This window comes from Anticarsia gemmatalis, chromosome 1 (assembly GCF_050436995.1).
Source record: "Anticarsia gemmatalis isolate Benzon Research Colony breed Stoneville strain chromosome 1, ilAntGemm2 primary, whole genome shotgun sequence".
Lineage (NCBI taxonomy): Eukaryota > Metazoa > Arthropoda > Insecta > Lepidoptera > Erebidae > Anticarsia > Anticarsia gemmatalis.
Window position 1 is genome coordinate 13,128,453 of NC_134745.1, and position 23,940 is coordinate 13,152,392.

The following is a 23,940-nucleotide window of genomic DNA, read 5'->3' on the forward strand; positions in this document are numbered from 1 at the left end:
AGCGATAATCTATAGCTACTAATATTATAAAGCTGAAGAGTTTGTTTGTTTGTTTGTTTGAACGCGCTAATCTCAGGAACTACTGGTCCGATTTGAAAAATTCTTTCAGTGTTAGATAGACCATTTATCGAGGAATGCTTTAGGCTATATAACATCACGCTACGGCCATTAGAAGCGGAGTAGCAATGAAAAATGTTACAAAAACGGGGAAAATGATGAAGAGAGATCTTATGTAACACAAGCGAAGTTGCGCGGGTCAGCTAGTAATTAATAAATACTTAGTTAATCATATCTAGTAACGTAAAAATCTGCCTTGAATAAGTACAAATGGAGTGTGCAAAGCTTAATAATAGGAAAGTCAATTAAAATATTAACTAGGATTCATTGAGACGGAAAAAATCAAGAACTAGATTTAATATGTATCTTAGTCAGGCTTGTATATTGTATAATGTATTAGTTTTTATATCGAATAGTTATAGTTAGTAATATAAACGATCTCAAATGTACAAATTATCTTAGGATATTAGCGATAGGCATAAGATAAGCTTTTGTTGTAATTGTAATAATTCGTAGTCAATTTTGTTTGTAAGATCACGCAAACCCCATTACTATGATTTCATTATGAATTTACCATTTTAGAAATTGTGTACCAAAATAAATATTTAATCACGTTGTCTATTACATATATAGTTCGTACAAAACTATTTAAAAACCTAATTTTAAGGCTATAATGTTTTTTTCCCAGGCATCTGCAATATTTTTTTCAATGCGACAAATCAATTTCGCAACTGCAACCTTCATAACTAAACGATCGAAAATAACATCACCATGTAAATAAACATTATTTTATTTATGTTACACAAATTATTTTATATTTATTGTTCAGTCGTGAGGGTCCAATCCGGTGCCAATGAAGTCTGTCATCAGCTTGCCGGCAGCGGGAGGGAGCAGTTGGAAAATCTGAAAATGTAAAGAATAAAACCTTAAATAAATGTATTTCCAGGATGTCCCTCTAACAGAATATATAGAAAACTACATTGAATAGGGCAACCGAAGCTGAGCTCGATTAATGGATGCAACTCTTGAAACAAATAAATAATCAAGTTTTTTTTTCTGGTAGGTTTTCTTTTTTACTTTTAGTTTCTTAGTTAAAATGAGGGCTGAAAGATATTTTATTCTTTTAGCAAACCTTTATAAGTCCATAAAACAAAACATATATTAAGACCTCTCCTCTTCCAATCTTCTGAACTACTTTTGCAGAATATAGGGGTGAAACACCAATTATCTAACATTTGAAGCTCGGCTTAGGCCCCTCATTCCTCTGTCATTTAATTTTCAATGTCTCATAAATCTAAACCTAACTTATTATTTTTTCTATCAAATCATAAAACCCACCTTATTAGTATAATACATATCGCTAGGGATAGTGATTTCGTGGTATTCTCTGCGGATGGCATCAACGATACGGTCGGCAGCGTCTCCAGGGTCGACCGTCTTCATGAGACCGGCGAAGCGGATCTTCGGGTTGTGGCACAGACCCGTGTTCACAATGTACGGGCAAATTGTTGTGAATTTGATCTGGAATTGTGAAGATTTTGGGTTATTATTCATAATAACATTCGATTTGAATTAGATTTTAACAATTGGGTCACTTTATATCTAATATAAAATTTTTATTGAAAGTACTGGATCATTGATAGTTTGTAATCTGTCTTCTATGCATGTTGTGTTTGCCGATTAATATTGTACACATATATCCTATTTTTCCTGTGTATGTTTACCTATGTAAGAAAAGTGTAACAATTGTAGGCGAACCATAAATAAATAAATAAATAAATAAAAATAAAGATCTGTATAGTTCTACGTGTTTCTTCCAAGGCTATCAAAAATATAGGTTAAGTTAAGTATGATTTTGAAAAAAAAAACTTGTTGAATTTGAAGAAAGGAAACAAATATTTTCTTTAGTAAAAATAATCCGTTCCTACAAACGCTAATCATGAAGAAAAAATAATGTAATCGAGATAAAAGCTGTCACGTAATATCTTATCATTCTATTTTGGACTTTGTAATTAACAAATTACGTTTTAATACTAACTTATAGAGTCGATTAAAATGTAAATAATGTAGGCTGAAGAATTTCGACTGCCCCCGCAGCGCTGCGCTGGCGCAGTGGTTAAGGGGCCGCTACCGGGTTCGATTCCCACCCGGAACAATTATTTGTAAAAGTCCCCGCGACACAAGAGCAATTCTTAGTGCGGGAGTTGTCTTTTTTTCTTCATTTATATGAGTAAAATATACTTCGTAGGATATAAAACATAGACTAATAATTGCTTTTTTTAGTATTGCTTTGGTATAATTGAACGGAATTGACATCTTTGGTTACTTACTCCATTAGTATCTCTAGGGTCTTCGTGTAGTTCCACAGCAAGAGCTTCCATGATGCCTCGCACGGCGTACTTGGTGCCGCAGTAGGGGACCAGGTTGCGGAGACCCATCTTGCCAGCCATTGACGACATGGCGACGATGTGACCATAGTTGCGCTCCAACATGCTTGGGAGGAATGCTTGGATCATCTGAAGACATCAAGAAGATTGGTTAAAGAAAGAAGATTAGAAGAAAAGAAGGTACTACATTTTTGGGTAGACATTAAATGTTAAATTGTTCATTTCCCACAGTCAGTACTATCAAGTAGTAAACGTTTCACATAAAAATGATTGAAAAATATAGTTCTTGCGAAACACGCTATAGGCGCAGATCAGAAATGTTGTATGTAGAATGTTTATTAGCGCCATTAGCAGAGAATTCTTAAATATTCTTAAAGAAGAAAAATCTAAGGCAAGAAGTTTTTTTTGCTTTGAAGATTAATTCGATTGTAGAAGTGCAATTCCCAACACTCGATATCGAGGGGTGAACGTTTGACGTTTAAAAATACTTTGAAAAAAGTTTTTGAGGAAAATACTACAGATGCTGACTAGACACTTTGTCTGTTCAACTGATCAGGGACCTAATGATGAATAATGGTGATGAATGAATTTTTTATTCGTCATTAACAAATCAGAATGTAAGATTTATGTATGTATTCATAACATACGTGTATACATGCTTTAGTTTTGCTTTTTTGTAGGGGTTTTTTACATCATACGCAAGATTCTAATAATGATAGCGCGATCTTTATTCGAATAAACTATTTTTTGTTGCATGTTTTGCGCTATTTTATGTAAGTAAGCAATAAAATAAAGCAGTTTGTTTGAATTTGAACGTGGCAATCTCTGGAACTACCAGTCGTATATTTGGAAAATTATTTTGTAGTCTCAATCTTCCTATTAATCTTCTATTAATCCTTAGTAGCGCGATTCTCTTCAGTCGGTCCTGTCGAGTATCGAAATTTTGACTATTAAAATATGGTGCCAAAATACTTCCTTCGTAGCCCGTTAGAGGCGCTGATCAGATTTTTATACAATATTTCTCGATAGGTACCGGTTGTAGATAGTCGCTAGTGGTAGAGAATCGTGTTACTGTTGCGCTGTCACGACTAAACCCATGAAAACGAATTTAGACTCGAGAAAATGATGACCCGAGGCAAACGAGGTTTTTTGTTTACACGCGAGCGGAGTCGCGTGAGTGAATTAGTCTAGATAATTTTCATATTATTTGTATTATTTTTTAAGCTTTTGTATACAACCACGGTCAACAGCTTCACATAAACTAGTCAAACTTGAAAGTTTGATACAATATTTACCACTGGTTGGAATGTATGATTGATAATGATAAAAAATAGAAAAACAGATATTTGATTAATTAATTAAGTAGCCAACCTTGATAATGTTAATAAAGTGTGTATTTTTATAATCATAATATCGTTACTTGGCAGTTATTTATGGCTGATAGGGCAATGCGACTAAAGATACCTGAGAATCGTAAACTGTGGCCTTTGTACCTTAACATAATAGACCAAGAACTTTTATAGTCTTTGCTCACACCTCATGGGAAAGACATGTGATAATGTATATACAAACCTACTAATGGCCATTAATAATGTTAGTCTCATTTAATAGGGGACACTTTCGCCATTGATAGGGCACGTTTCAAGCTGTGAGCTGCTATTAAGAAATATTGTAAAATAAATAAGAAAAGACCAATAGCACTTTGCCCGACCCGGATATCAAACCCGAGATCTAAAGATCATCAGTCGGATGCAAGCATTATTATAGCTCATTATTACAAAAAGTCGGAAAATATCCATACTCCGGAATGGTTGCATTTTGGTCATAATTATTTAGTTGAATCAATTTAAGTGTCAAAGTGCGCTCCAACCTTCTTCAATAATGACTAATAAAATAATTTCAATCTTGAACTTTGTATTATCCTGTACTTACTGGTTTTATTATCTAAATGTTAAAATAAATAGCCCTTCGTAACATTTTGAAAAGGTTTGTCTCTCCTTCAAATACCTACACGAATAATAAAATCAAAATCAGGTATCTTTTTCCTTATACCTAAAGGTCATTATCGCAATGTAAAATAAAATAAAATGAACGTATAAAGCTTCCTTAAACGCAATTAAAATTTATGCTCAAATGATATTTAATATTATGAATGATATGTTGGATCAGCTACAGCCTTTTGAACAAAGAAGGTTTCGCCCTTTTAATTAATGATACATACATATGTATATAATATTCGAGTTACCGAGTGACTGACTGACTGACTGATGGACAACGCCCAGCCAAAACTACTGAGCGTAGAAAGTTGAAATTTGGTATGGAGATTCCTTAGAAAGTGTAGAAGAGCATTAAGAGAAATTTTGAAAATTCCACCCTTAAGGAGATGACAAATGCTGCGGGCGAACGGCTATTGTTGATATAACAAGCAAATAGTATCCGGATCCAACCAAATTGCGAAGTTGTCGCGTAGGCTATCAACGATCCTGTATCGCGAATCACGGGATCACCGACCATCTGGTTATTAATCATGAACTTATAGAGCCAGCGTAATGGACTCTAGGCTTAACCTCTCCCTCGTTTGGGAGGAAACTCATGCCCAGCAGTGCACAATAATAGGTAAAAAAAACATGTAATCTACTCACCCACAAGTTACCATTCACATTAATGTCCATTAAAGTCTTGATTTCCTTCTCACTATGTCTCAGGACAGGCTTGCACGGCATGATACCGGCGTTATTGACAAGGATCGTGACCTCTCCGACCTCACTGGTCACTCTCTCAGCTAAGTTCATTACTGCTGCACGGTCTGTGACGTCACACCTGAAAGAAGAATTGTGATACTTTAGCTTGTCATCTCTTTAGCACAGGCTGGTTTCACAAGTCTTTTGAATATGGATGAAAGAAAAGATTTTTTGGTAGGGACGTTGCGAGGTTCGGTGTCCTTTTGAAGAAAAAGAAAGAATTCTGTTGGGGCAGCCGAAAGTGGTGTTGTATCTCCGCGTTGATAAATGGAAATAGGTTTAATACGCTGTTTGAGTTTGTCAGTTCGAATATAGCAACCAGCAGAAGGCAAAAATAAATACAAGAGAAGTAACTGCGATTGAAATAAGATTGACAAATAAAATGCCCTTAAAAATTTATTCCTGCCGCATTTGCTAGAGGCTAAAATTTGTCGATAGTCAGTTCCGGATAGTCGATAGTGGTAGAAAATTGCGCTTCTTAAGGACTGTTGTAAAAAGCGCATTGATAACGACAGCGTAAAACAATGCGACAATGATTAAACTTTATTAACATCATTATTACACATAATTACTTGGAACAGAGTCTCATTATCTTTCATCTTGTAAAACGGAAACATTTTTTGTTTCTAACAAGAGTTTATTTTTAGAAGGACTTTAAAGGTTATTTTAATTGTTTGAATAATTAAAAGATTTAACAAAAAGATTAATATTCCGGCAGACGGAAGCAAATAATTAGATTTAGTAGAAATCTGCATTTTTATTTCATACTCTCAGTCTTAAATGTAAGAATAATAATATTTTTTGTTAACTCGACTTTATTTTTAAATACTGCTTAATTGCACGGTGAATGGATTTATTGGAGGAAAGGAATTTGCGCATTCCTATATTGCATACCAATATACCCGGTAGACATTTTGTACCTGAATTCGGAGATAGAATGTATCGCCCAATTTTTGTTTTTGATATCATAGGTCATTATATTATTTGGGTCAATGTTTTTAAAACATTTAATATAGAGTTCTAAAAATTATATTTGTTTTTGAGTTTACGACTTAAAATAATTTTCATACATAATTTCTAAACTTAATCTTTAAATGTAATTGTTAGATTTTTAATTTAACCTGAAGTATTTAAAATTTTAATATTTTCTATAATTTTCTCCATTATTAATTACATATATATACATATAGCCTATAGCCTTCCTCGATAAATGGGCTATCTAACACACACAAACAAACAAACTCTTCAGCGTTATAATATTAGTATAGATAAAATTATACGTCAAAGCACTTTTTCCTCAATAATATATCGCATACTTAAATAATATTTTATGATATAAAATCTAATCTATCATTAAAGCAAGTTTCACACTTATGTCATAATTTTAACAAGTTTCAAAAGAGGAGTGACTTAGCTTGTGTGAGTTTTTTATACATTTAACTCGTTTTGATTCTTTTTAAACGTTTTATAAATATTTAGAATTTTTTGGTTAAAGTCCGCTTAAATCAATTATATATTATGTATAGTCAGGAACAAATATATTCTGTGTTCACTGTCAGAATTTGTAATATGCCTTCTTGAATAAAAGTATCAATGTAATAATTGATCTTGTTAAATTAAAAAAAAAAGGTTGTTGTAATACAGATAAGTCTGTATACTGTAAGAATATTTATTGGTCACCTAATATTATTAAATATGTATAAGGTCACACATTAGGTTCTAATTTATTATTGTCAAAAACTGATTTTGAAAATATGAGTCATAATTTTGTTTTGAAAATGACAGTAGATACATATTTATGCCTTTTCTGTACCTTAGTGACATACACGTGTGATTGTATGTAGGTAGTGGTAAAGGTTATGATATAAAAAACCTACAAGTCCGGTTAAAAAACTTGTTTGTGTGACAACAATCATAGGCATATAAAAATATCTCGTTGATTAATACATTGGAGTGAGATTATAAATCGACTGCGAATCCAATGATGGGAATATAATAATATGTTAAAGCTGAAAAATCTGTTAAAAACACGCTTAATTTGACACGATTCCAATGTTCTTTCCCAGGACCTATCATCTCTGTATCATATCATATCATCGATTTAGGAATTTTCAATTAACAAAAGGGGAAAAAAATACACCTTTACATTTTTAATATAAAGATACATAGTTTATACATTTCATTATGAGATTTTCCTTTGAGAAGGGCGATGAAAGTTGTCATTGTCGCTTGCAGTTTTTTGTACTTATGCGATTATGAATGACGTGCATATAAATAATAGGAAATGAGTCACTGAATAATTTTCCTTTCAGTTATTGCTGAGAGCTCGCTAATTCTATACTCTATATATAGTTTAGATAAATCCAAAGCATCAATGCTTTTATTAAGCTAAATTCCAATTAATAAAAAAAATTACTAAATAAACACTTCAATAATTAATTCTCAAAAACACAAGCAAACAACTTTTTGGTTTTTCAAAAACAAAAAAATTACATTCGGTACATTGTTTAATGGGAACCAAATTGTTTTGATATTTATGCATTATTTGTTTTAACGATGTCGATGACTTTGATATTATTCTGGGGTAAGAAGTACTGCTTAATATTTATTATCTTAATGTCATTGAGTATTTACTTAGGACCTGTGTGTCACATTGGTGACAAATTCATACTTAACATTGCGATTTAATGATCTGTTAATTTGTCCTATATGATTTGATAAAAGTAACAAATCCCAGGGAAACATATAAGCGGCATTTAAAATGTCCTAGATCCCACAATTTTTTTTTTAAATATTTACCAAGCCGGAACCATATGGCTTGCGCTTTCAAAAAGTAATCAAGTTTAAGTATTTAAGTTTCTAACCCTACATGCCTGTATGCATCTGTAAGCTTCAATTTTACGTCACCCTAAGTCGCAGTGAAATATTAGGTCGAGGAAAAATTTTTTTCGCATTATAGTATGTATAAACTTGTAATAAAAAAAATTCTCTACACAAAAAAAACGATATTATACCGTGTACTCATTTGTGATTCTTGAAGCCAAGTTCATACATACATATTATAATGCGAAAAGACTTTTTCCCCGACCTAATATCGCTCCTTCAATACAAAAGGGCCACAAATCGAAATCTATAAATTTTACAGGAGAGCCAAAACAAATTTTTGAAACTGTTTTTTTATAACATTTCATATATTTATTTATTAAATATAAGATGTTAATATATCATTAGATGCGTATTTTTTAGCTCTATCTATCTACAAAATAAACTTTGTAATAGATGTTATCTATTAAGAGAAAAAAGCATATAAGTCCCTTTTGCATTCAAAATTTGAACCAATATTATAAAAAATATGTCAAAATTTAACACAGTTTTACAAATAAAAATGGTTAATTGTACTTTTTTGGTAAAAAAAAACGTATCAAAAGGTTTAATAATAATTACTTAGTAAAACCATAACTGAATGGACCAGGAAAACATTGTATTAAACAATCTAAATTAAAAAATCTTAACTTTTTATTGAGTAAGTAAAATTATTGAGATCAACTTTCTGCGTAACTTTCATTATTTAGTAAAATTAAACATCAATCATCATCATCAATCAATGGGTAACGTGACGAGTAGATTGAGTGCAGCAGGAGTATTAAAGAAATAAGATAATAGAAAAGGTTTTTGAGTTTTATAAGCCTTTATATTTAGCATTCGTGGATTATTCCAAAGCTTTTGACAGCATTACTCATTCCGCCATAGAATCATCACTCCATCCAAGTCCTACTTAAAGATACTATGTAGAATCGAACCTTCATACATCAAACTCATCAAAGCAATAGACAACAATATCATTACAAATCCAAAGAAGCGTGACACAGGGAGACCCGCTATCTCCCAAATAATTTACCAGCACCCTCGGAGAAATTTTCGGGAGCCTGGCGGTGTTATGGCAATCAAAAGCATAGTTGTAAGTGATAAACAGTTAACAAATCTTTGTTTTGCAGACGACATAGTCCTCTTCTCTTTTTCGGCATCGGAACTCGAATCAATGCTCAAAGATCTGAGCACGGCAAGCCTTCAGATTGGACTAAGTAAGAACCGTACAAAAACCCAGGTTATGACCAACAACACAAAACGTAGGGTCGAGGTAGACGGGCATGTCATAGACTATGTCGACGAGTACACTTGCTAGGGCCAGATAACCTCTTTTAACAACTGACGGGACAAAGAGTTGGACAAACGTGTCACAAGTGCCTGAAAGAGATCCTGGTCTAGGAAAGAGCTAATGAAGGGTAACCTTCCACTGTCACTGAAGCGAAAGCTCGTCGACATGTTTATACTTACTACCCGTCCTTACCTACGCTGCCCAAACATGGTCCATTACGGAAAACCAGAAAGAGCCAGAGAGCGATTGAGCATAGTATATTATGCGTCAAAAGAAAAGATCACGTCCGAAATTCTATACTGCGCTCCCAAATTCGCATAGCCGATGTAGAGGAGAAGACCGCCTGGCTGAAATGGAACTGAGCCGGCCACATTAACCACATGCATTCGGAAAGGTGGGCCCGCATATCTACCAACTGGATGCCAGAGGATGGTCATAGCAGACGCGGGAGACTTAAATGGAGATGGCGGGATGACCTAGACGCATTCAAATAGGACTGGTTGGATCTTGCCCCTGAAAGAGGAGTTTGAAAGGAAAAGGTGCCTCTTGCCTTTGCCTGGATCAAAATGTATTATTTTGTTTTTAAAATTGTAACGAAAACTAAAATTATTATCATGCCAAACGGTCATATTTCTGGCCTTCCCATTCTAGCACGCTAAAAATGATTATTTATTCCAGAATAATTTAATGCAAAAGGGACGTATTTCAAAATATGCTACCGTTATATTATAAAATATAATTATACTTAACTAATATTGGATTGCAAAAAGGACGTATTTCAAATATGGCAATTTTGTATTAAAAAATAAAAAATAACAAATACTAATGTTTGAATGCAAAAAGGACGTTTTCCAAAATATGGCAGTTTTGTATTGTAAAATATAATCACACTTACCTGATATTTTGCATCCAACACAGACATATTTTGGATTGTGGCACTTTTTCACGCAACCGACGTGCGTTTGCGTAAAATTTTTGGGCGTAACTCATAAAGTGGCTGATTTGCACTGACATTACCTGTCAAAGTGAGCTAATGCAAAAAGGGCAGTAAGTCAGTGCAGCCATAATATAAGCAAAAATGATGGGGGTTTTTTTTTACTATAAAATATAGGCGGTTCAGGTGTCATTTTTGCAATAAAACGGTTTTCATTTTTTTTTGAGTTGTGGCCCTTTTGTATTCAAGGAGCGATATATGGTGTAGAGTTTGTATGCTCCTTACGTCGACACATTCAAATATTTCGCCGCGACTTTTGTGTAATTATTTTCCTTATCATACTCACTCAAAACTGAAAGCCTTTCCTTTCTCCTGTTTGATCAGCTTGACGGTTTCCTCATTGCCCTTGGCGTTGATGTCCACACACACGACCTTCGCTCCGAGGCGGCCGAACCTCTGCGCCACCTCACGACCCATGCCATGGCCGGCACCAGTGATCTGGAAGAGAGTCATCTCTTGTAATGGTGGTCAAAAATTTGCTTTACTTTTTTTTATATTGTTGTAAGATTCCTACATCATGGTCTATATATGATTAATGTAGTCGCTTCTTAGTAAGATCTTTGCGTCACTTCTTCTTTTCATTTTTCCTTTCTAGTCTATATTTAAATGTAAAGGTTTACTGGCTGTATCTATGATGCTTTCGGTTAATCTGCAGCAGTATTTATTTTTAATTTATACGATTCTGTCGTCAGTCGATATTGTCGAGTAGGTATCGAAATTTTGACATTTAGAATGTACTGCCAAAATATTTCCTACGACGCCCGTAAGAGGCGCTGATCAGATTTTCATACAAAATTTCTCGATGACAGGTCGGTTATCGGTAGTCGATATTAATAGAGAATTGAGCTTCAGTATTGTAAATTTATTTATTTATTTCCAAATTGTAGGCACTTCTGCAAATCAAAACCTTAATCTTTCTCATCAAGTTAGAAAGTTATTTTTCAAAAATATACGAAATTCTATTCGTTCTTACTTCGAATAAAGATTTTTTATTGCTTGAAATCAGTTTCCGTTCTTTAATAGTATCTAATAGCTTAGTTTTTGCAATGACCTGCCTGTAGACCTTGTGTTCATAATACAATGTATTTAATATTCTATAATTAAATCCATTAAGATAAGGTTGTAAGACAAAGAATGAACTTAATTACTTTATGCTACACCCATTTCTGCCCGCGACTTTGTTCAGGCAAAAGATTTCCTTGAGAAAAAGTGTCGAACGACTTATCAATTGGAAAACTAGCAGTTTCATTATTTTGCTGCTACTTTATTTGTCAGATAGGTTATCCAACACTGAGTGACTGACTGACTAATGAACAACGCACAGTTGAAAGTACTGAGTATAGAAAGTTAAAATTTGGTATGAAGATTCCTTAGGAAGTGTAGAGGAGCACTAAGAAAGGGTCTTTTAAAAAAGGGAAGGTAGAAGGGGGTAAAAAGGGGAAGGGGTAAACTTTTATATAAAAGAACGTACACGGGAAACTCGAGCTTACGCGGACGAAGTCACGGACGGCCACTAGTAAACATGTAAAATTTGATATCAATCGAAAAATATGCTTTTGTCCTCTTAGGAACAAAGTCTGATAGTACATATAAAATTGGAGCAAACATATCATAGTTCCGGAACGTGCACAGCATTTGTTCAAAGATTGCCTCGTATCGTATTATTGTATTAGTTATCTTATCACCAAGTACCTAATTATAATAAATGGTTATCGACGTTTTGTATATATTTGAGGACATTGTATCATTGTTATGTAATTCTAGAATTTATAGACATTATTGTTCTTCGTGCTATTTTCAGCTAAAGACCTATCTTAGTTTGGATAAACTTTGGAAATCTTTTCACGCGAATGATGCCCCAGAAAGAAGGAATTTTAAAAATGCAGTTGTTTTTTTTTTGTACAAATTTTAAGTAATGTTTCGCGATTTTTACCTACCTTTGTGGTGCATCAGTAATGTATGCGACTGCTATGTAGGGGTCTCGGGTTCAAATTCCGGGTCAAGCATTATCAGTTTTTTTTGCATCACGAGATGTCTAATGATTCTTTATCTCAGTACCAAAATACTAATGCCAACTTGGAATCATTGATCAGCGGGCTTATCACGTATCTCAGTTGACAGCTAGTATACGTCAAATCTATGGTCACTATTCAATACATTGCTGCTTTGACGTAACGTATTAATCACTATAATCTAAGGGGGAAAACAATGGACAGCATAGTGGTTTTCAAATGACTGTCAACTGAGATACGTGATAGCCCCCCAGGTTAGATATTTTACTTTTCATAAGATCTTTATTAACTGTTCATTGTAAGGTATAGCATAGATAACTAATAATCACTATATATGAGCAAAACCTATGATTAAATAATGACGCCTGAGTTCATAGATCATATTGTATTTATTAGCTATTAAGAAACTAATACCTTTTTTATTATACACCTTTAATATTGCACTATAAATAATATTATGTAGGTATAGTAAGATTGTATATGTAGACTATCCCTCTTATTCATAAAAATATAAAGAGTTTTGTTTCTTTCCCTCCTTAGCGAAATGAAAAAGAGAAAACATATTATAGTAGTTTTTTAACTGAAATAGGTTTATAGTGTGTTTATCAGTGTTGGGTCAATCAACTAATTTTTTCAATCAATTGATTAGTCATGACTAATTTAGTCATGAATTATTTAGTCATGATTGAATTAATCATGAGTAAAAATAATAATCATAATCATGATTAAATAAATTAGTCATCAATCATTTAATGATTAAATGACTGATGACTAATTTATTGTATTTTTGTATGATGATTAAACTAAAAAAAATAATTCAGGTGACATAATTTTAGTTTAATTGAACACATCTATAAAACTATAACTGATCACCACCTTAAGTTGACTGAAAGAAGATAATTATATTATTTATAAAATTTGATTTTCAAAACGCGTAGTTTTAAAAAGCAATTTAAATTATTTTAAACTAAATTAGCCCGATATTATTTTTGCAAATGTGTACCTGCGTAAATTAAAAAAAAAAATAACTGATTCTGTTGTAAAACTAGCTTTAATTAAAAACCTGTGATTAACAAATCAACAGTCATGGAACGTAGACTTGAAAAGCTTAGTTTTATTTAACTATTATTTTTAGTCATTAAAATTTTAGTCATGATTGAATAACTAACACTAACACTAATTAATCATCAATCACGACTCATGATTGAATTTTTTTAGTCATTATTCATTAGTCATGAATAAATAATTTAATCTTAATCATCAATCATCAATCAAACTAAATTTTGCCCAACACTGGTGTTTATGAATATGAGGGTATTTCTTAATTATACAAAGGTAAAGTATTAGATATACTATCTGAGAACTAGGTACAATGTTCAATATTATTAAGATAAAATTAAATAATTAGTCATTTATGAAGTTCATTCCTTGGAGTTTAACATATTAAAATTTTGCCAACATATTATATTAAAATAGCGGTGCAAATAAGTAAATCATTACGCCTGTGACATTAATAAATGCAGGCAGAAAAAACTAATTAGAAAATACAAACACTTGTTACCGTACTTATTATTATAGAAAGCACATGATAGGGGACAAGCGAATTGCCATTTTTCAAACGCGTAACTATGTATTGGCACTGAATACATTTATCACAATTCAGAAGTAAACAATATGCCATCAAAAACATTCTGTAAAAACCTCAAGTCTCGCCGTAAAAAGTTGTGAGATCTATATAATACCAAGTCGTTTAATCTATTTAGTCTCTACTTAAAGGAACTTCTGTCTTAAGTTATTACGTATGTTATTATCATGCCAATTTTAAAAAAAGTACCTCTAAAACAAATAGACCGACCTGGTCATCTCAAGTCTGCTAGAAGTACCTTAGACTTTTGATGATCGGTGAGTCAGTGAGTCAGTGAGTCAGTGAATCAGTGAGTGACAAAATTCAAAACTTTAACAAGTTGTAATTTTTAAATCACTGGTTCAAATTGACTGAAATTTTAAATATACCGTGTTTATACAATGACTGATTAGTTGCTGAAAATCCAGGCTTCTTGTTTTATCCACAACGAAATAATAGGGGTGTCAAAAATAGCCCGAATTGCTTCGAGAAAAGGATGTTACGGCCGTGCCGCTTTTTTTTGCTCGACTTGCGGGGGCACTTCCGTGCCCCCAGATGGTCGGCGATTTAAAGATTCTAAAATTTCCACGATTATTATTACACTTTATTTTTAATATGCTTACATAGTGGTCCCTGCTAAGAAGAATAATATAAAAGTGGTCCCGGAATGAGAAAACGTTGGGAGCCCCTGCTTTAAAAGGACATGGGGACACAGGAATGGAACCCCAAGACCTCGACTTCAAAAGTCACAAAAAGACTTTATCTCACAGAGTTGTTTCGTATTTTACATAATATTCATTTTAATATTAATATAATGATGCATATTTTTATTATAATATGCGTAAGTTTAATTCAGTGTGTAATATAATATTATTATTATTACGTCACAGTCTCATTAAAAAGTATTATAGTCAAATTCGTTGAGAGAAAACTATAAACTTGAAAGTATTACATTTAGTTATAGTATACATTTTAGCTACGGAAATATTATCTAATAGTTTAAACAGAGTATATAAGTATTAGATAACATATTAAACACGTATCCATACTCCATACTACTATTGTGAATAATCTAAGATCAATTAGAAAAATACCTATACCACTTTGTCCGACCTGGGAACCTCGTGTTTACCAGACCGATTCACTATCCACTGTGCCTCAGAGGCAGCCAATAGTTAGAATGATATATTAATATTAGGTCGGGGAAAAAGTCTTTTCGCATTATAGTATGAACTTGTAATAAAATCTTTTTTCTACACAAAAAGCCCGATATTTGGGTACCTCACGAGCTCACTGAAAAAAACCTAATGAGCCGTGTACTCATTTGTGATTCTTGAAGCTCAAGAGATTTTATTACAAGTTCATACATACTATAATGCGAAAAGACTTTTCCCCCGACCTAATATATTAATATTATAAGGAGAAATTAATATTAAAATAAATAACTTACCAAAATTATATCATCGTTCACATCCTTGGGCTCTGAAGGCAGGATCGATTTGAACAACGACTTTATAATTTCGAAGTCCACCCTCAGTAGCATCCATACTATTTCGAAAAATAGTCTGATCGCATATATTATCTGTGGTTCGTCGGCCCTAGAAAAACGCATCGCACTTAGTCACTTTATCACAAAATTAAAAACAAAATATAGTTTTTGGTACACGGCCGTCTTAAACGAGATCTTGAAAAGAATAATTTTTGATCTGCTCAAAGGTATAAGTTAAGGTGTGTGTATATTTGCAACTGGTATTAAACGCTCGTGTGATTATGTTTGTTAAAACCTGTTTTTAATTTTTCTTGACTCATTTTAAGTCAGTTTTGGTTTGGGAGTACGTCCGGATGGTTTGAAAAGAAAAATAACTATTGAAAAAAATCTATTCAAGCAATAAACCGAACCTTAACATGTTCATATTTTGTATTTCATTAAAGTTTATGATCAAAATATATTAGCTTTAAGATGCCACGGCCAAGTCAGCCAATTTTTAGTAACTCTGCATCATCAGCCATTTTCTGTTACACTTTGCATTATCGTTCACTAGACCGCTTTTAACAAAACAAAGTTCATTCACCACTAGGTATTACATTTTGATAAACTATTTCAAAACAAAATGCATAATAAAAACAGGTTTACCGCAAACTGCATACTATTATTTTCTCACATCACTTATAAATCACCAACGTATAATAATACTCTAATTTTCTGGGTTATTTCCTGAGTACCCCGATCCCCGAGGCCCCCGACCCGGAGGGCCCCGATTTATTTATAAAATAGTTTGTTAAGATAAAAATAAATCGGGGTCCTTCGGGACGGGGGCCTCGGGGATCGGGGTACTCAGGGAATAACTCAATTTTCTGTCTATACACCTGACAAAGTAATATTCCTATGCAGTTAAATATATGGGATTTTTTTTTATTATATTTTTAAAATGTACCTTCTATAAATGCTCATGACAGCTATGTAACTGATCTGAATTAAATAGGAATTATTCAAATCTCCCCACTGCTTAAAAATGAAAGTTTATTTCATTTAAGAGTAGGGTTTAATATAATATTGTTCATAAGTAGAGCAGAAATAAAATATTTGTAATAATGACAGTGTGAGAATTGTTTTTTTCTTTGATATTTAAAGTAGAATAGGCATTTTGAATTTGGACCAGCAGAATTAAAAAAATATTCTAGGTAGTCATAGTAAAGAATTTAATTGTTAAACTTGTATCTACTCGTAAATTGATCATCTAAAATGCTCAGGCTATTTGAGGCTATGTATTTTTTTCTTACCTAAATAATGTTATATTGCAATTAGTCTTTTTGGCACTCATTCGATATCAACGAAAATACCAAACAGTGACGTCACTACACCGTATTTCTATACTAAAATGTGTTTTTGACTTTTCGCTAACGAGTCGCTGATTTGACTGATAGTCGATAGTCAAGTACTCATTTATATTCTAAAATGTGTTTGTGACATTTTATAAAGAGTAGCTGATGTGACTGGCAGTGAAGTACTCATTTAAATAGAAATATAAGTTATGATTTTTAATTATGAATATAATGCAATATGCATACACCTTAACGTCATATTTTCTTTAGTTCTAAACAACCATAAAAACTTTAATTACTACTCTATTATTACGAGTAAATTAAAATCTTGCGTAACACGAGTAGACGAGATAAGATGGTGACTATTCTTGTCATGATACATTCCGACCAAAGTGCAGGACTCAGGATAATTATCATAACAATAGTTTTTTATTATCTAAGGATTAATTGACTAAGCTGATTAGTTGCGTGATTGATAATATTGTTTTCGAGTAGGCAATGTAGTTGAGATTATCTGTACCTAGTGAGTGAAATAAGTATTATCAGTCTGCGCGCGTGAAATTGAATTTTTGTCAGGTTTTAGCTCATGACTGACTTAGGCAAGAGTCTTCTCCCAAAAGAGGGATTGTTTATTTGTCCAATTTTTTTTTATTTTTACCAGACATACTCGTAACTGCTTGAGAATGCAAATTTTGAGTTATTGTGTTGCAGATATAAGTGAACATTATGTTGATTTTCGGCGTTTTTCTTATTATTAAGTGATCTTCAATATCAAGAAAGGATAATACCATAAACTTAAAGTTGCTGATGGCTTCTAACAAAAAAAAAATTGTAAATTCGACTGTTAGGCATAGAGAGAAGACCGTTTAGACAAAGAAATCCATGTTTTTTTATTCTTTATTTACCTAAAGCTGATATAGATAGTTACATTCTGATTCTTAATATTTTATTAAACATTATTTTTTAAAGGTTATAATTAGTTTTGATTGCAATATAAAAGTGCACTCCCGAACTGACTATAAATAAACACATGTTCCTCATGTGTGTCATTTGATAACCGCGTGTTAATGTTTGGTAAACTTATTGATAACCACTTGTTTTATATCATAAAGGTCAACATGTTACTGTGCTCTAAATGTTCATTCGACCTTTTGCTTCTAAACTTGACAGACTTTGACTAAAGAAACATGTCTGTAGTAACAAATTACCGCAGACATTTTTTTGAAGAACATTAAGCCCAATATAAGTATTTTCTTAGTACCAAGTAGGTTTACTATATTTTTTGAATAATATAAATTATTATTTTTAATACAATATTAAACAATTTTACCAAATAATTCTATAAACACTAATATATCTCATAAACATCTTAGGTACTTGTTCACGCCGTGTACCTACTAATACATAAATAATTCCTCCGAAGGTTTTATAACTAGTTTTAATTCTAAGTTTATTTCATATTATAGTTAATATTTTTTTTCACATATTATTATACTTAATTAAATAAGTCAATTAAAGTTACGGAATGACTTTTTTATGTCTTGAATGCTTTTAACGCGGGCAAAATCATTTTAATATAATATTGAAATTGAAAAGTTCAAATATACAATAGCACTAACAACTGCACGTTTGGCGCAGTGGTTAAAGTGGTCACCTCGCCGCAATAACCGCTGTGTGGCGGGTTCGAATCCCACCCGGGACAAATATTTGTGTGATGACCACGAGTATTTGTTCTGAGCCTGGTTGTTAATATATCTATTATTATCTATATAATTATGTATTTAGTAGTATATTAGTATGTTAATCAGTTATCTGGTTACCATAGTACAAGCTCTGCTTAGTTTGGAATCAAATGACCGTGTGTGAGTTGTCCTAAAATATTTAATTAATTTAAATAATTATTAAAATACATTCATTATGAACAAGCCTTTATGAATCAACTGGTGTGTGACCAGTATGATGTCAGAGAAACCTTGATACGCAAAATGGAGACAAACACACTTGTTTATAAATTTAACCGGTTAGTGATATAAAAACCTTATGTTATTAAATAATAGTTAATCTATTTACATACGTATCTATACTAATATTATAAAGCTGAAGAGTTTGTTTGTTTGTTTGAACGCGCTAATCTCAGGAACTACTGGTCCGATTAGAAAAAATCTTTCAGTGTTAGATAGTCCATTTATCGAGGAAGGTTATAGGCTATATATCATCGCGCTACTACCAATAGGAGTAGAGTACCAGTGAAAAATGTTACAAAAACGGGGAAAATTTTTAACGCTTATGTAACGCAAGCGAAGTTGCGCGGGTCAGCTAGTTTTAAATAAAATATGGTAATATATGTTGGACTTAAAGCCCTCAAACCCTTGCCCAGCAGTGGCACATTACCTTTTTAAATTCCAAGCCTAAATTATCTTAATTAACATCAAGACTAACAACTTTATTAGCTAAGATGTAAAGCCAAGGCCTGCACAATAATGTAAGGCTGGCAAGAAGGCTTTTAAGCCGTACAAAAACTTGCTCGCAAGAGGGCATTAGTTGGAGCTTTTCGCGAGAGCCGTAACACGCTCAAAAAAAAATTAACAAAAAAATATAACTTATGTACTTGTACTTTTTCTATAAAAATGGGGCGTTTATCCAAAGCAGGTAGGGATCTCCAATATAATATACGTTCTATGACAATCCTCAGCAGCGGAGCTTGCGTACAAGACTCTCTACTAAGTTGTTGGATCATAACTTCTTTAATTTATATTAGAAAAACAAAACAAAGTTATGTAATCTAATAAAAACTGATCCAATTTTTTTATCTAACACAAAAACAGATCACTGCTTACATAAATTTATGATGCGTAACAATTACTTTAGTAGGTATATACCTATTTTTGTGGATATTTTTATTTTGTGGTTATGGACAATAAATTAATGTTGTTTACTAGGCCTCAAAGGTTTTGTTTAGGGTGAATTCATATCGGTAGTATAACGACTGCGATTTCTTTTTTTCTTTAAAGTCTAACGACTCTTCAACTTCAACTTCTAAGTCTAACTCCTGCACTAAGAATTGCTGTTGTATCGAGGGGAATTTTACAAAGTACAACCAGACCCGAAACAATTATTTGTGGATCGCACAAATAATTGGCCTGTGTGGGAATCGAACCCACGACCTCCCCACGCAATGGTAGCGGCGGCGGCGTGGTGATCTAAACCGCTGCGCTATTTAAACTCACGATCTCTCGATCTTAAGGAAAGTACCTTAGCATTAGAATATGGGTGAGTATTTATTTTAGATTCGCTTAGCTTGTTTTATAAAAAAAAATACTTCGGTTTGTTGAAAAAATTGTAAACGGTAAAGTCTTACGAATTTGAATTCGGATTAAAAAACTATATAAAATCCTACGGACCTTAATTTGATTTGACAAAACATCTAAGCAAAGGTACTTATACGTTTTAATATGAAAATGGAAACCATAAAACTAAAGACGCAAAAGTAATATAAGGGTACTTGTGAAACAAAGTACTTGATTACATAAATAAAATACCGATAATAAAAAAACCCCTGCACTCTGCAACGCAATTCCCATTTGGCAAATTATTTTGTCACTACACAATATAAACTTTAATTATTCTAATTTACATATTAAATTATGATTGTTATAAATATTTATGAAAAGGGTACATTTTATTACATTCATATTTTTTATCGTGGTAGAACCATGACCTCAATACATAAGGTTTGGATAATTTGATTTCTCATCTTTGTTCTTATTTTCTTTGAAGAGACGTAAAATGAAATTATTTGCAGATATTTTTTTCTTTTTTAATAGGTCGTGGGTGCAATTTCGACATTTTAATTTTATTTTTAGGAAAATCGAACCTTGGATCTCTTGATTAGCACACACGAATGATCACGCTACCGATCGGACTGCAAAGGCAATAAAATATTCGGTCGAAGCGATTGCCTAGCGCAAATTTCTCTATTATTGTAGATAGTGTTCAATGTATTTATGCAATGCAAAAGTTTAAAACTGTCTGACAATAAATAAACCATTAGAACGCAATTCCCACAAATCTTTTCTAATCTCAAAAATGACGTTTAGACGGCAGTGTTGCTATGTAAAAATAAAAAATTAAAAAAAAACGACTTACATGTTGCCACCTCGGTTCCCGTGCTGCTACTAAACAAAAAGCGATTATTACACCAACTGATAACAACTGATAAGGTTCACTCGTTTCTGATTAGTCGAGCGTTGATACTGAAGACATTTTTTTATAGATTTTTGCAGTATGACAAATTTTGCGTAAAAAAATATTGATTTCTAGACTGACAGATAATGTTGTGTAAAGAAATAAATTTCTGTATTGTTTGAGCCTACTAGAGTTTCATGACGTCAACATTTTTAATTAGTCCGTTAATGATATTTATGTTATTAATTTGTAATGGAAGATGAAGGTTAATTATCGCGGTGGATTTTATACTTTGTTTTTACAGTATAATACTACATAGTAGTATAAAAAAAATGTACCTAAACTTTGTTTTTACAGTATAATACCTACTACATAGTAGTATAAAAAAATGTCTTTTTTCAATCCGGAAAGATGACAAGAAAAAGACGCCTACATATAAATGAGTATTTTTTTTAATTTAGCGGATAAGTAACGTACAAAACTATAGCAAGAGCTGACGTAGATAGGTAAGTACGGGTCAAATAAAGAACCTGCGTTTCGTTATTTTTTTTAAAGTGGAAGGTACATTTATTACCTACTATTTTGTGACTTTGATGTCTAATTTGTCCTTGACACTGACTTAAGTCGCTTACGATAAAATTATCCGTATATAGGTAATTAATAAAATTTTGTAAGCAAGTTAGTTGGCAGGAAAATAGGGTTTTAGACAGACCTTTTCCTGTTAGGTATCATATAACAGTAAAAAACTGTTATTTAACATTATGCAACTTAAATAATATAATTAATGGAAACAATAATTTACAAGTGACCGTGTTTTAGGCTGGCACGTTATGACTTACTTCTGTATGATGTAGACATAAAATGAAAAAATCTTTATTGTGCATTATAGAAAGTAGTACATTTAGTTCATACAGTAAATATTAGAATAGGGTACAATTGTTTAAACAATCGTTTCTCCTTATTCTCAATAAAATAGTAATATGACGTCATCAAGAGCTTTAATCAATGGAGTCCAGTATCAATACTCACTATAAAAATGGTATCCAAAATAGGTTAGAAAAACTATTTTATTGACACTATTTCAGCGTTTATATTTTTCGCTGTTTTTTAAGGAGCTAGGTAATTCAAAACACATTTAAGAATCTAAGATGGGTTATTGTTATTTAAATTCTACATTTTCCAATTAGTAGCAGCTTTTCCACCTGCAGAAAATTTTATTCATTAAATAATATTGACGTTTTATGGTGTGTGCCTGTATGATTTTATGTAATAATTATAACAAGTGACCACATAAAAATATTTTTAATTATTCCAGACTAAACTTAATCACTTTGAACTCCACCAATATTTGTTTTTTGGTTTCAATTAAGTACTAATTATTTTTTAAAGATTATTAAGTTTTATATTAAGTTTTGTGCAAAAGTAATTGTACGTACACCACGAGTAATCCTTAGTAATGGGAGAGTAAAACTGAGTGTCGCTTCGCTTCATTGTGTTGTTCAATAACACTCCGATAATGTTGAGATAATCTTGTTTGTTTAAGACTGTGGACACATTTAATTACTTTGTTGTTATTTATTATTCCACCATTTAATTGGTCTGAGGTCTAGGCTTCCATTCCTAGTTGGGACTTACATTGTTTACGGCGAAACATACGTGAATTTTTTTCACTGATTTTAACTTCGGGTATAAAAGGCGCGACATTATGTATAATAATATGTTGCAGTCAAAACTGTTTGTATGTAATTTTGTCTATTATAATATTACAACTATTATATGCTTGCCCAGTAAATCAATGGTGTTCTGGCTACACCTTAAGGTATAACAGGCATGATGTTATGAAGAAAGTAAGCATGATGATACCAACATATTGTATCTTTTACAATATTTGTATGACGCGCTTAAAGCTATTTGCACTCACCGGTCGGTAAACAATCTGTGGGTTAAGCAACCCTCAGCGCCATTATATAAATGGGTGACCGCATAGTAGTCTTTCAAGGCACCTAAAATGACGGTCCTGGTTGTTGTCAATTACGATAACAGCTGTAACCATGTCAAAGGCCCTCAGGTGACTTGAACAAATTTGACACTAGGTTGACCACTAACCATATGAAATATTTGTATGCTTTGTTACTATGTAAGTTTCGACATTTTATTCATAAAGGTAATCTATTTTTGGCATAATTGTTTGGAATGTAGTGCATTTAATTTAAAAATAAATAAACAAGATATAAACAAGAATTTTATGATCTATTTTTAAAACAGAACTTATAATAACTTGTTGCCTTGTTGACTAAGCGGTAGTAAGTGAATGCTGACTGAGGAGTCTTGGGTTCGATTCACTTCCCGACCATTTGGTTTCTTCTGCTAGAATAATTACGTGTAGCTATAGTTTTGCCCACTGGAGCTGGTCGCCCTGAAAATATGAAAGATAAACACCTTTAAAAATTATACTGAAAAACCTCTGTTATTTGAAATATTATCTGAATGCATACATAATATCGCGCCTGTCATACCTGAGAGTGTAGGCACACGTTTATGAAATACGTTCTATCTATAAATATTTGTGATATAAATCAAATATTTCTCAAAAGTAGCTCGGAGTTTGGTAATCGCAATAGTTTACCACCCGTTACATGTAACTGAAATGAGTAAGTAATAGAAAAATGGGAGTGTATTTCATACCCCCCTGTCCACACCTGTGGGTATAACAAGCGTGATATTATGTATGTGAATTGGTCACTTCGTCACGAAGTTCGCAAGTTGGCAGGTCACATTTAAGAGCTAAGGTCAAGTTCACAAAAGTAGGTCACATAGTATTCGCTCGAATTCAACACACCTTAGCATTTTCTTAATGACTTGCGCGACAACATAATGATCGCAATTATCGTAGATGTCATGACGGATCGGAAGGTTAATTCTGTTTGTGATGCAACAAACTATAGACGTTTTTATTGACTT

General features: G+C 32.5%; 1 protein-coding gene across 2 annotated transcripts; it reads right to left on the bottom strand.

Annotated features, from left to right (window-relative positions):
- Positions 1 to 831: 831 nt before the first annotated feature.
- Positions 832 to 22,477, bottom strand: LOC142977097 (epidermal retinol dehydrogenase 2-like). 2 transcript variants are annotated; one of them, XM_076120816.1, is made up of 8 exons: positions 22,416 to 22,477; positions 20,941 to 20,969; positions 15,422 to 15,569; positions 10,622 to 10,773; positions 5,087 to 5,264; positions 2,388 to 2,573; positions 1,396 to 1,578; positions 832 to 960 (listed from the first exon to the last, which is right to left on the bottom strand). In XM_076120816.1, coding segments are annotated over exons 2-8 (927 nt in total). In that variant the 5' UTR covers positions 20,943 to 20,969; positions 22,416 to 22,477; the 3' UTR covers positions 832 to 882. The 2 variants fall into 2 exon arrangements, with proteins under 2 accessions (XP_075976931.1, XP_075976940.1); XM_076120825.1 differs by having other exon boundaries at positions 20,941 to 20,966; positions 22,416 to 22,456.
- Positions 22,478 to 23,940: the final 1,463 nt, after the last annotated feature.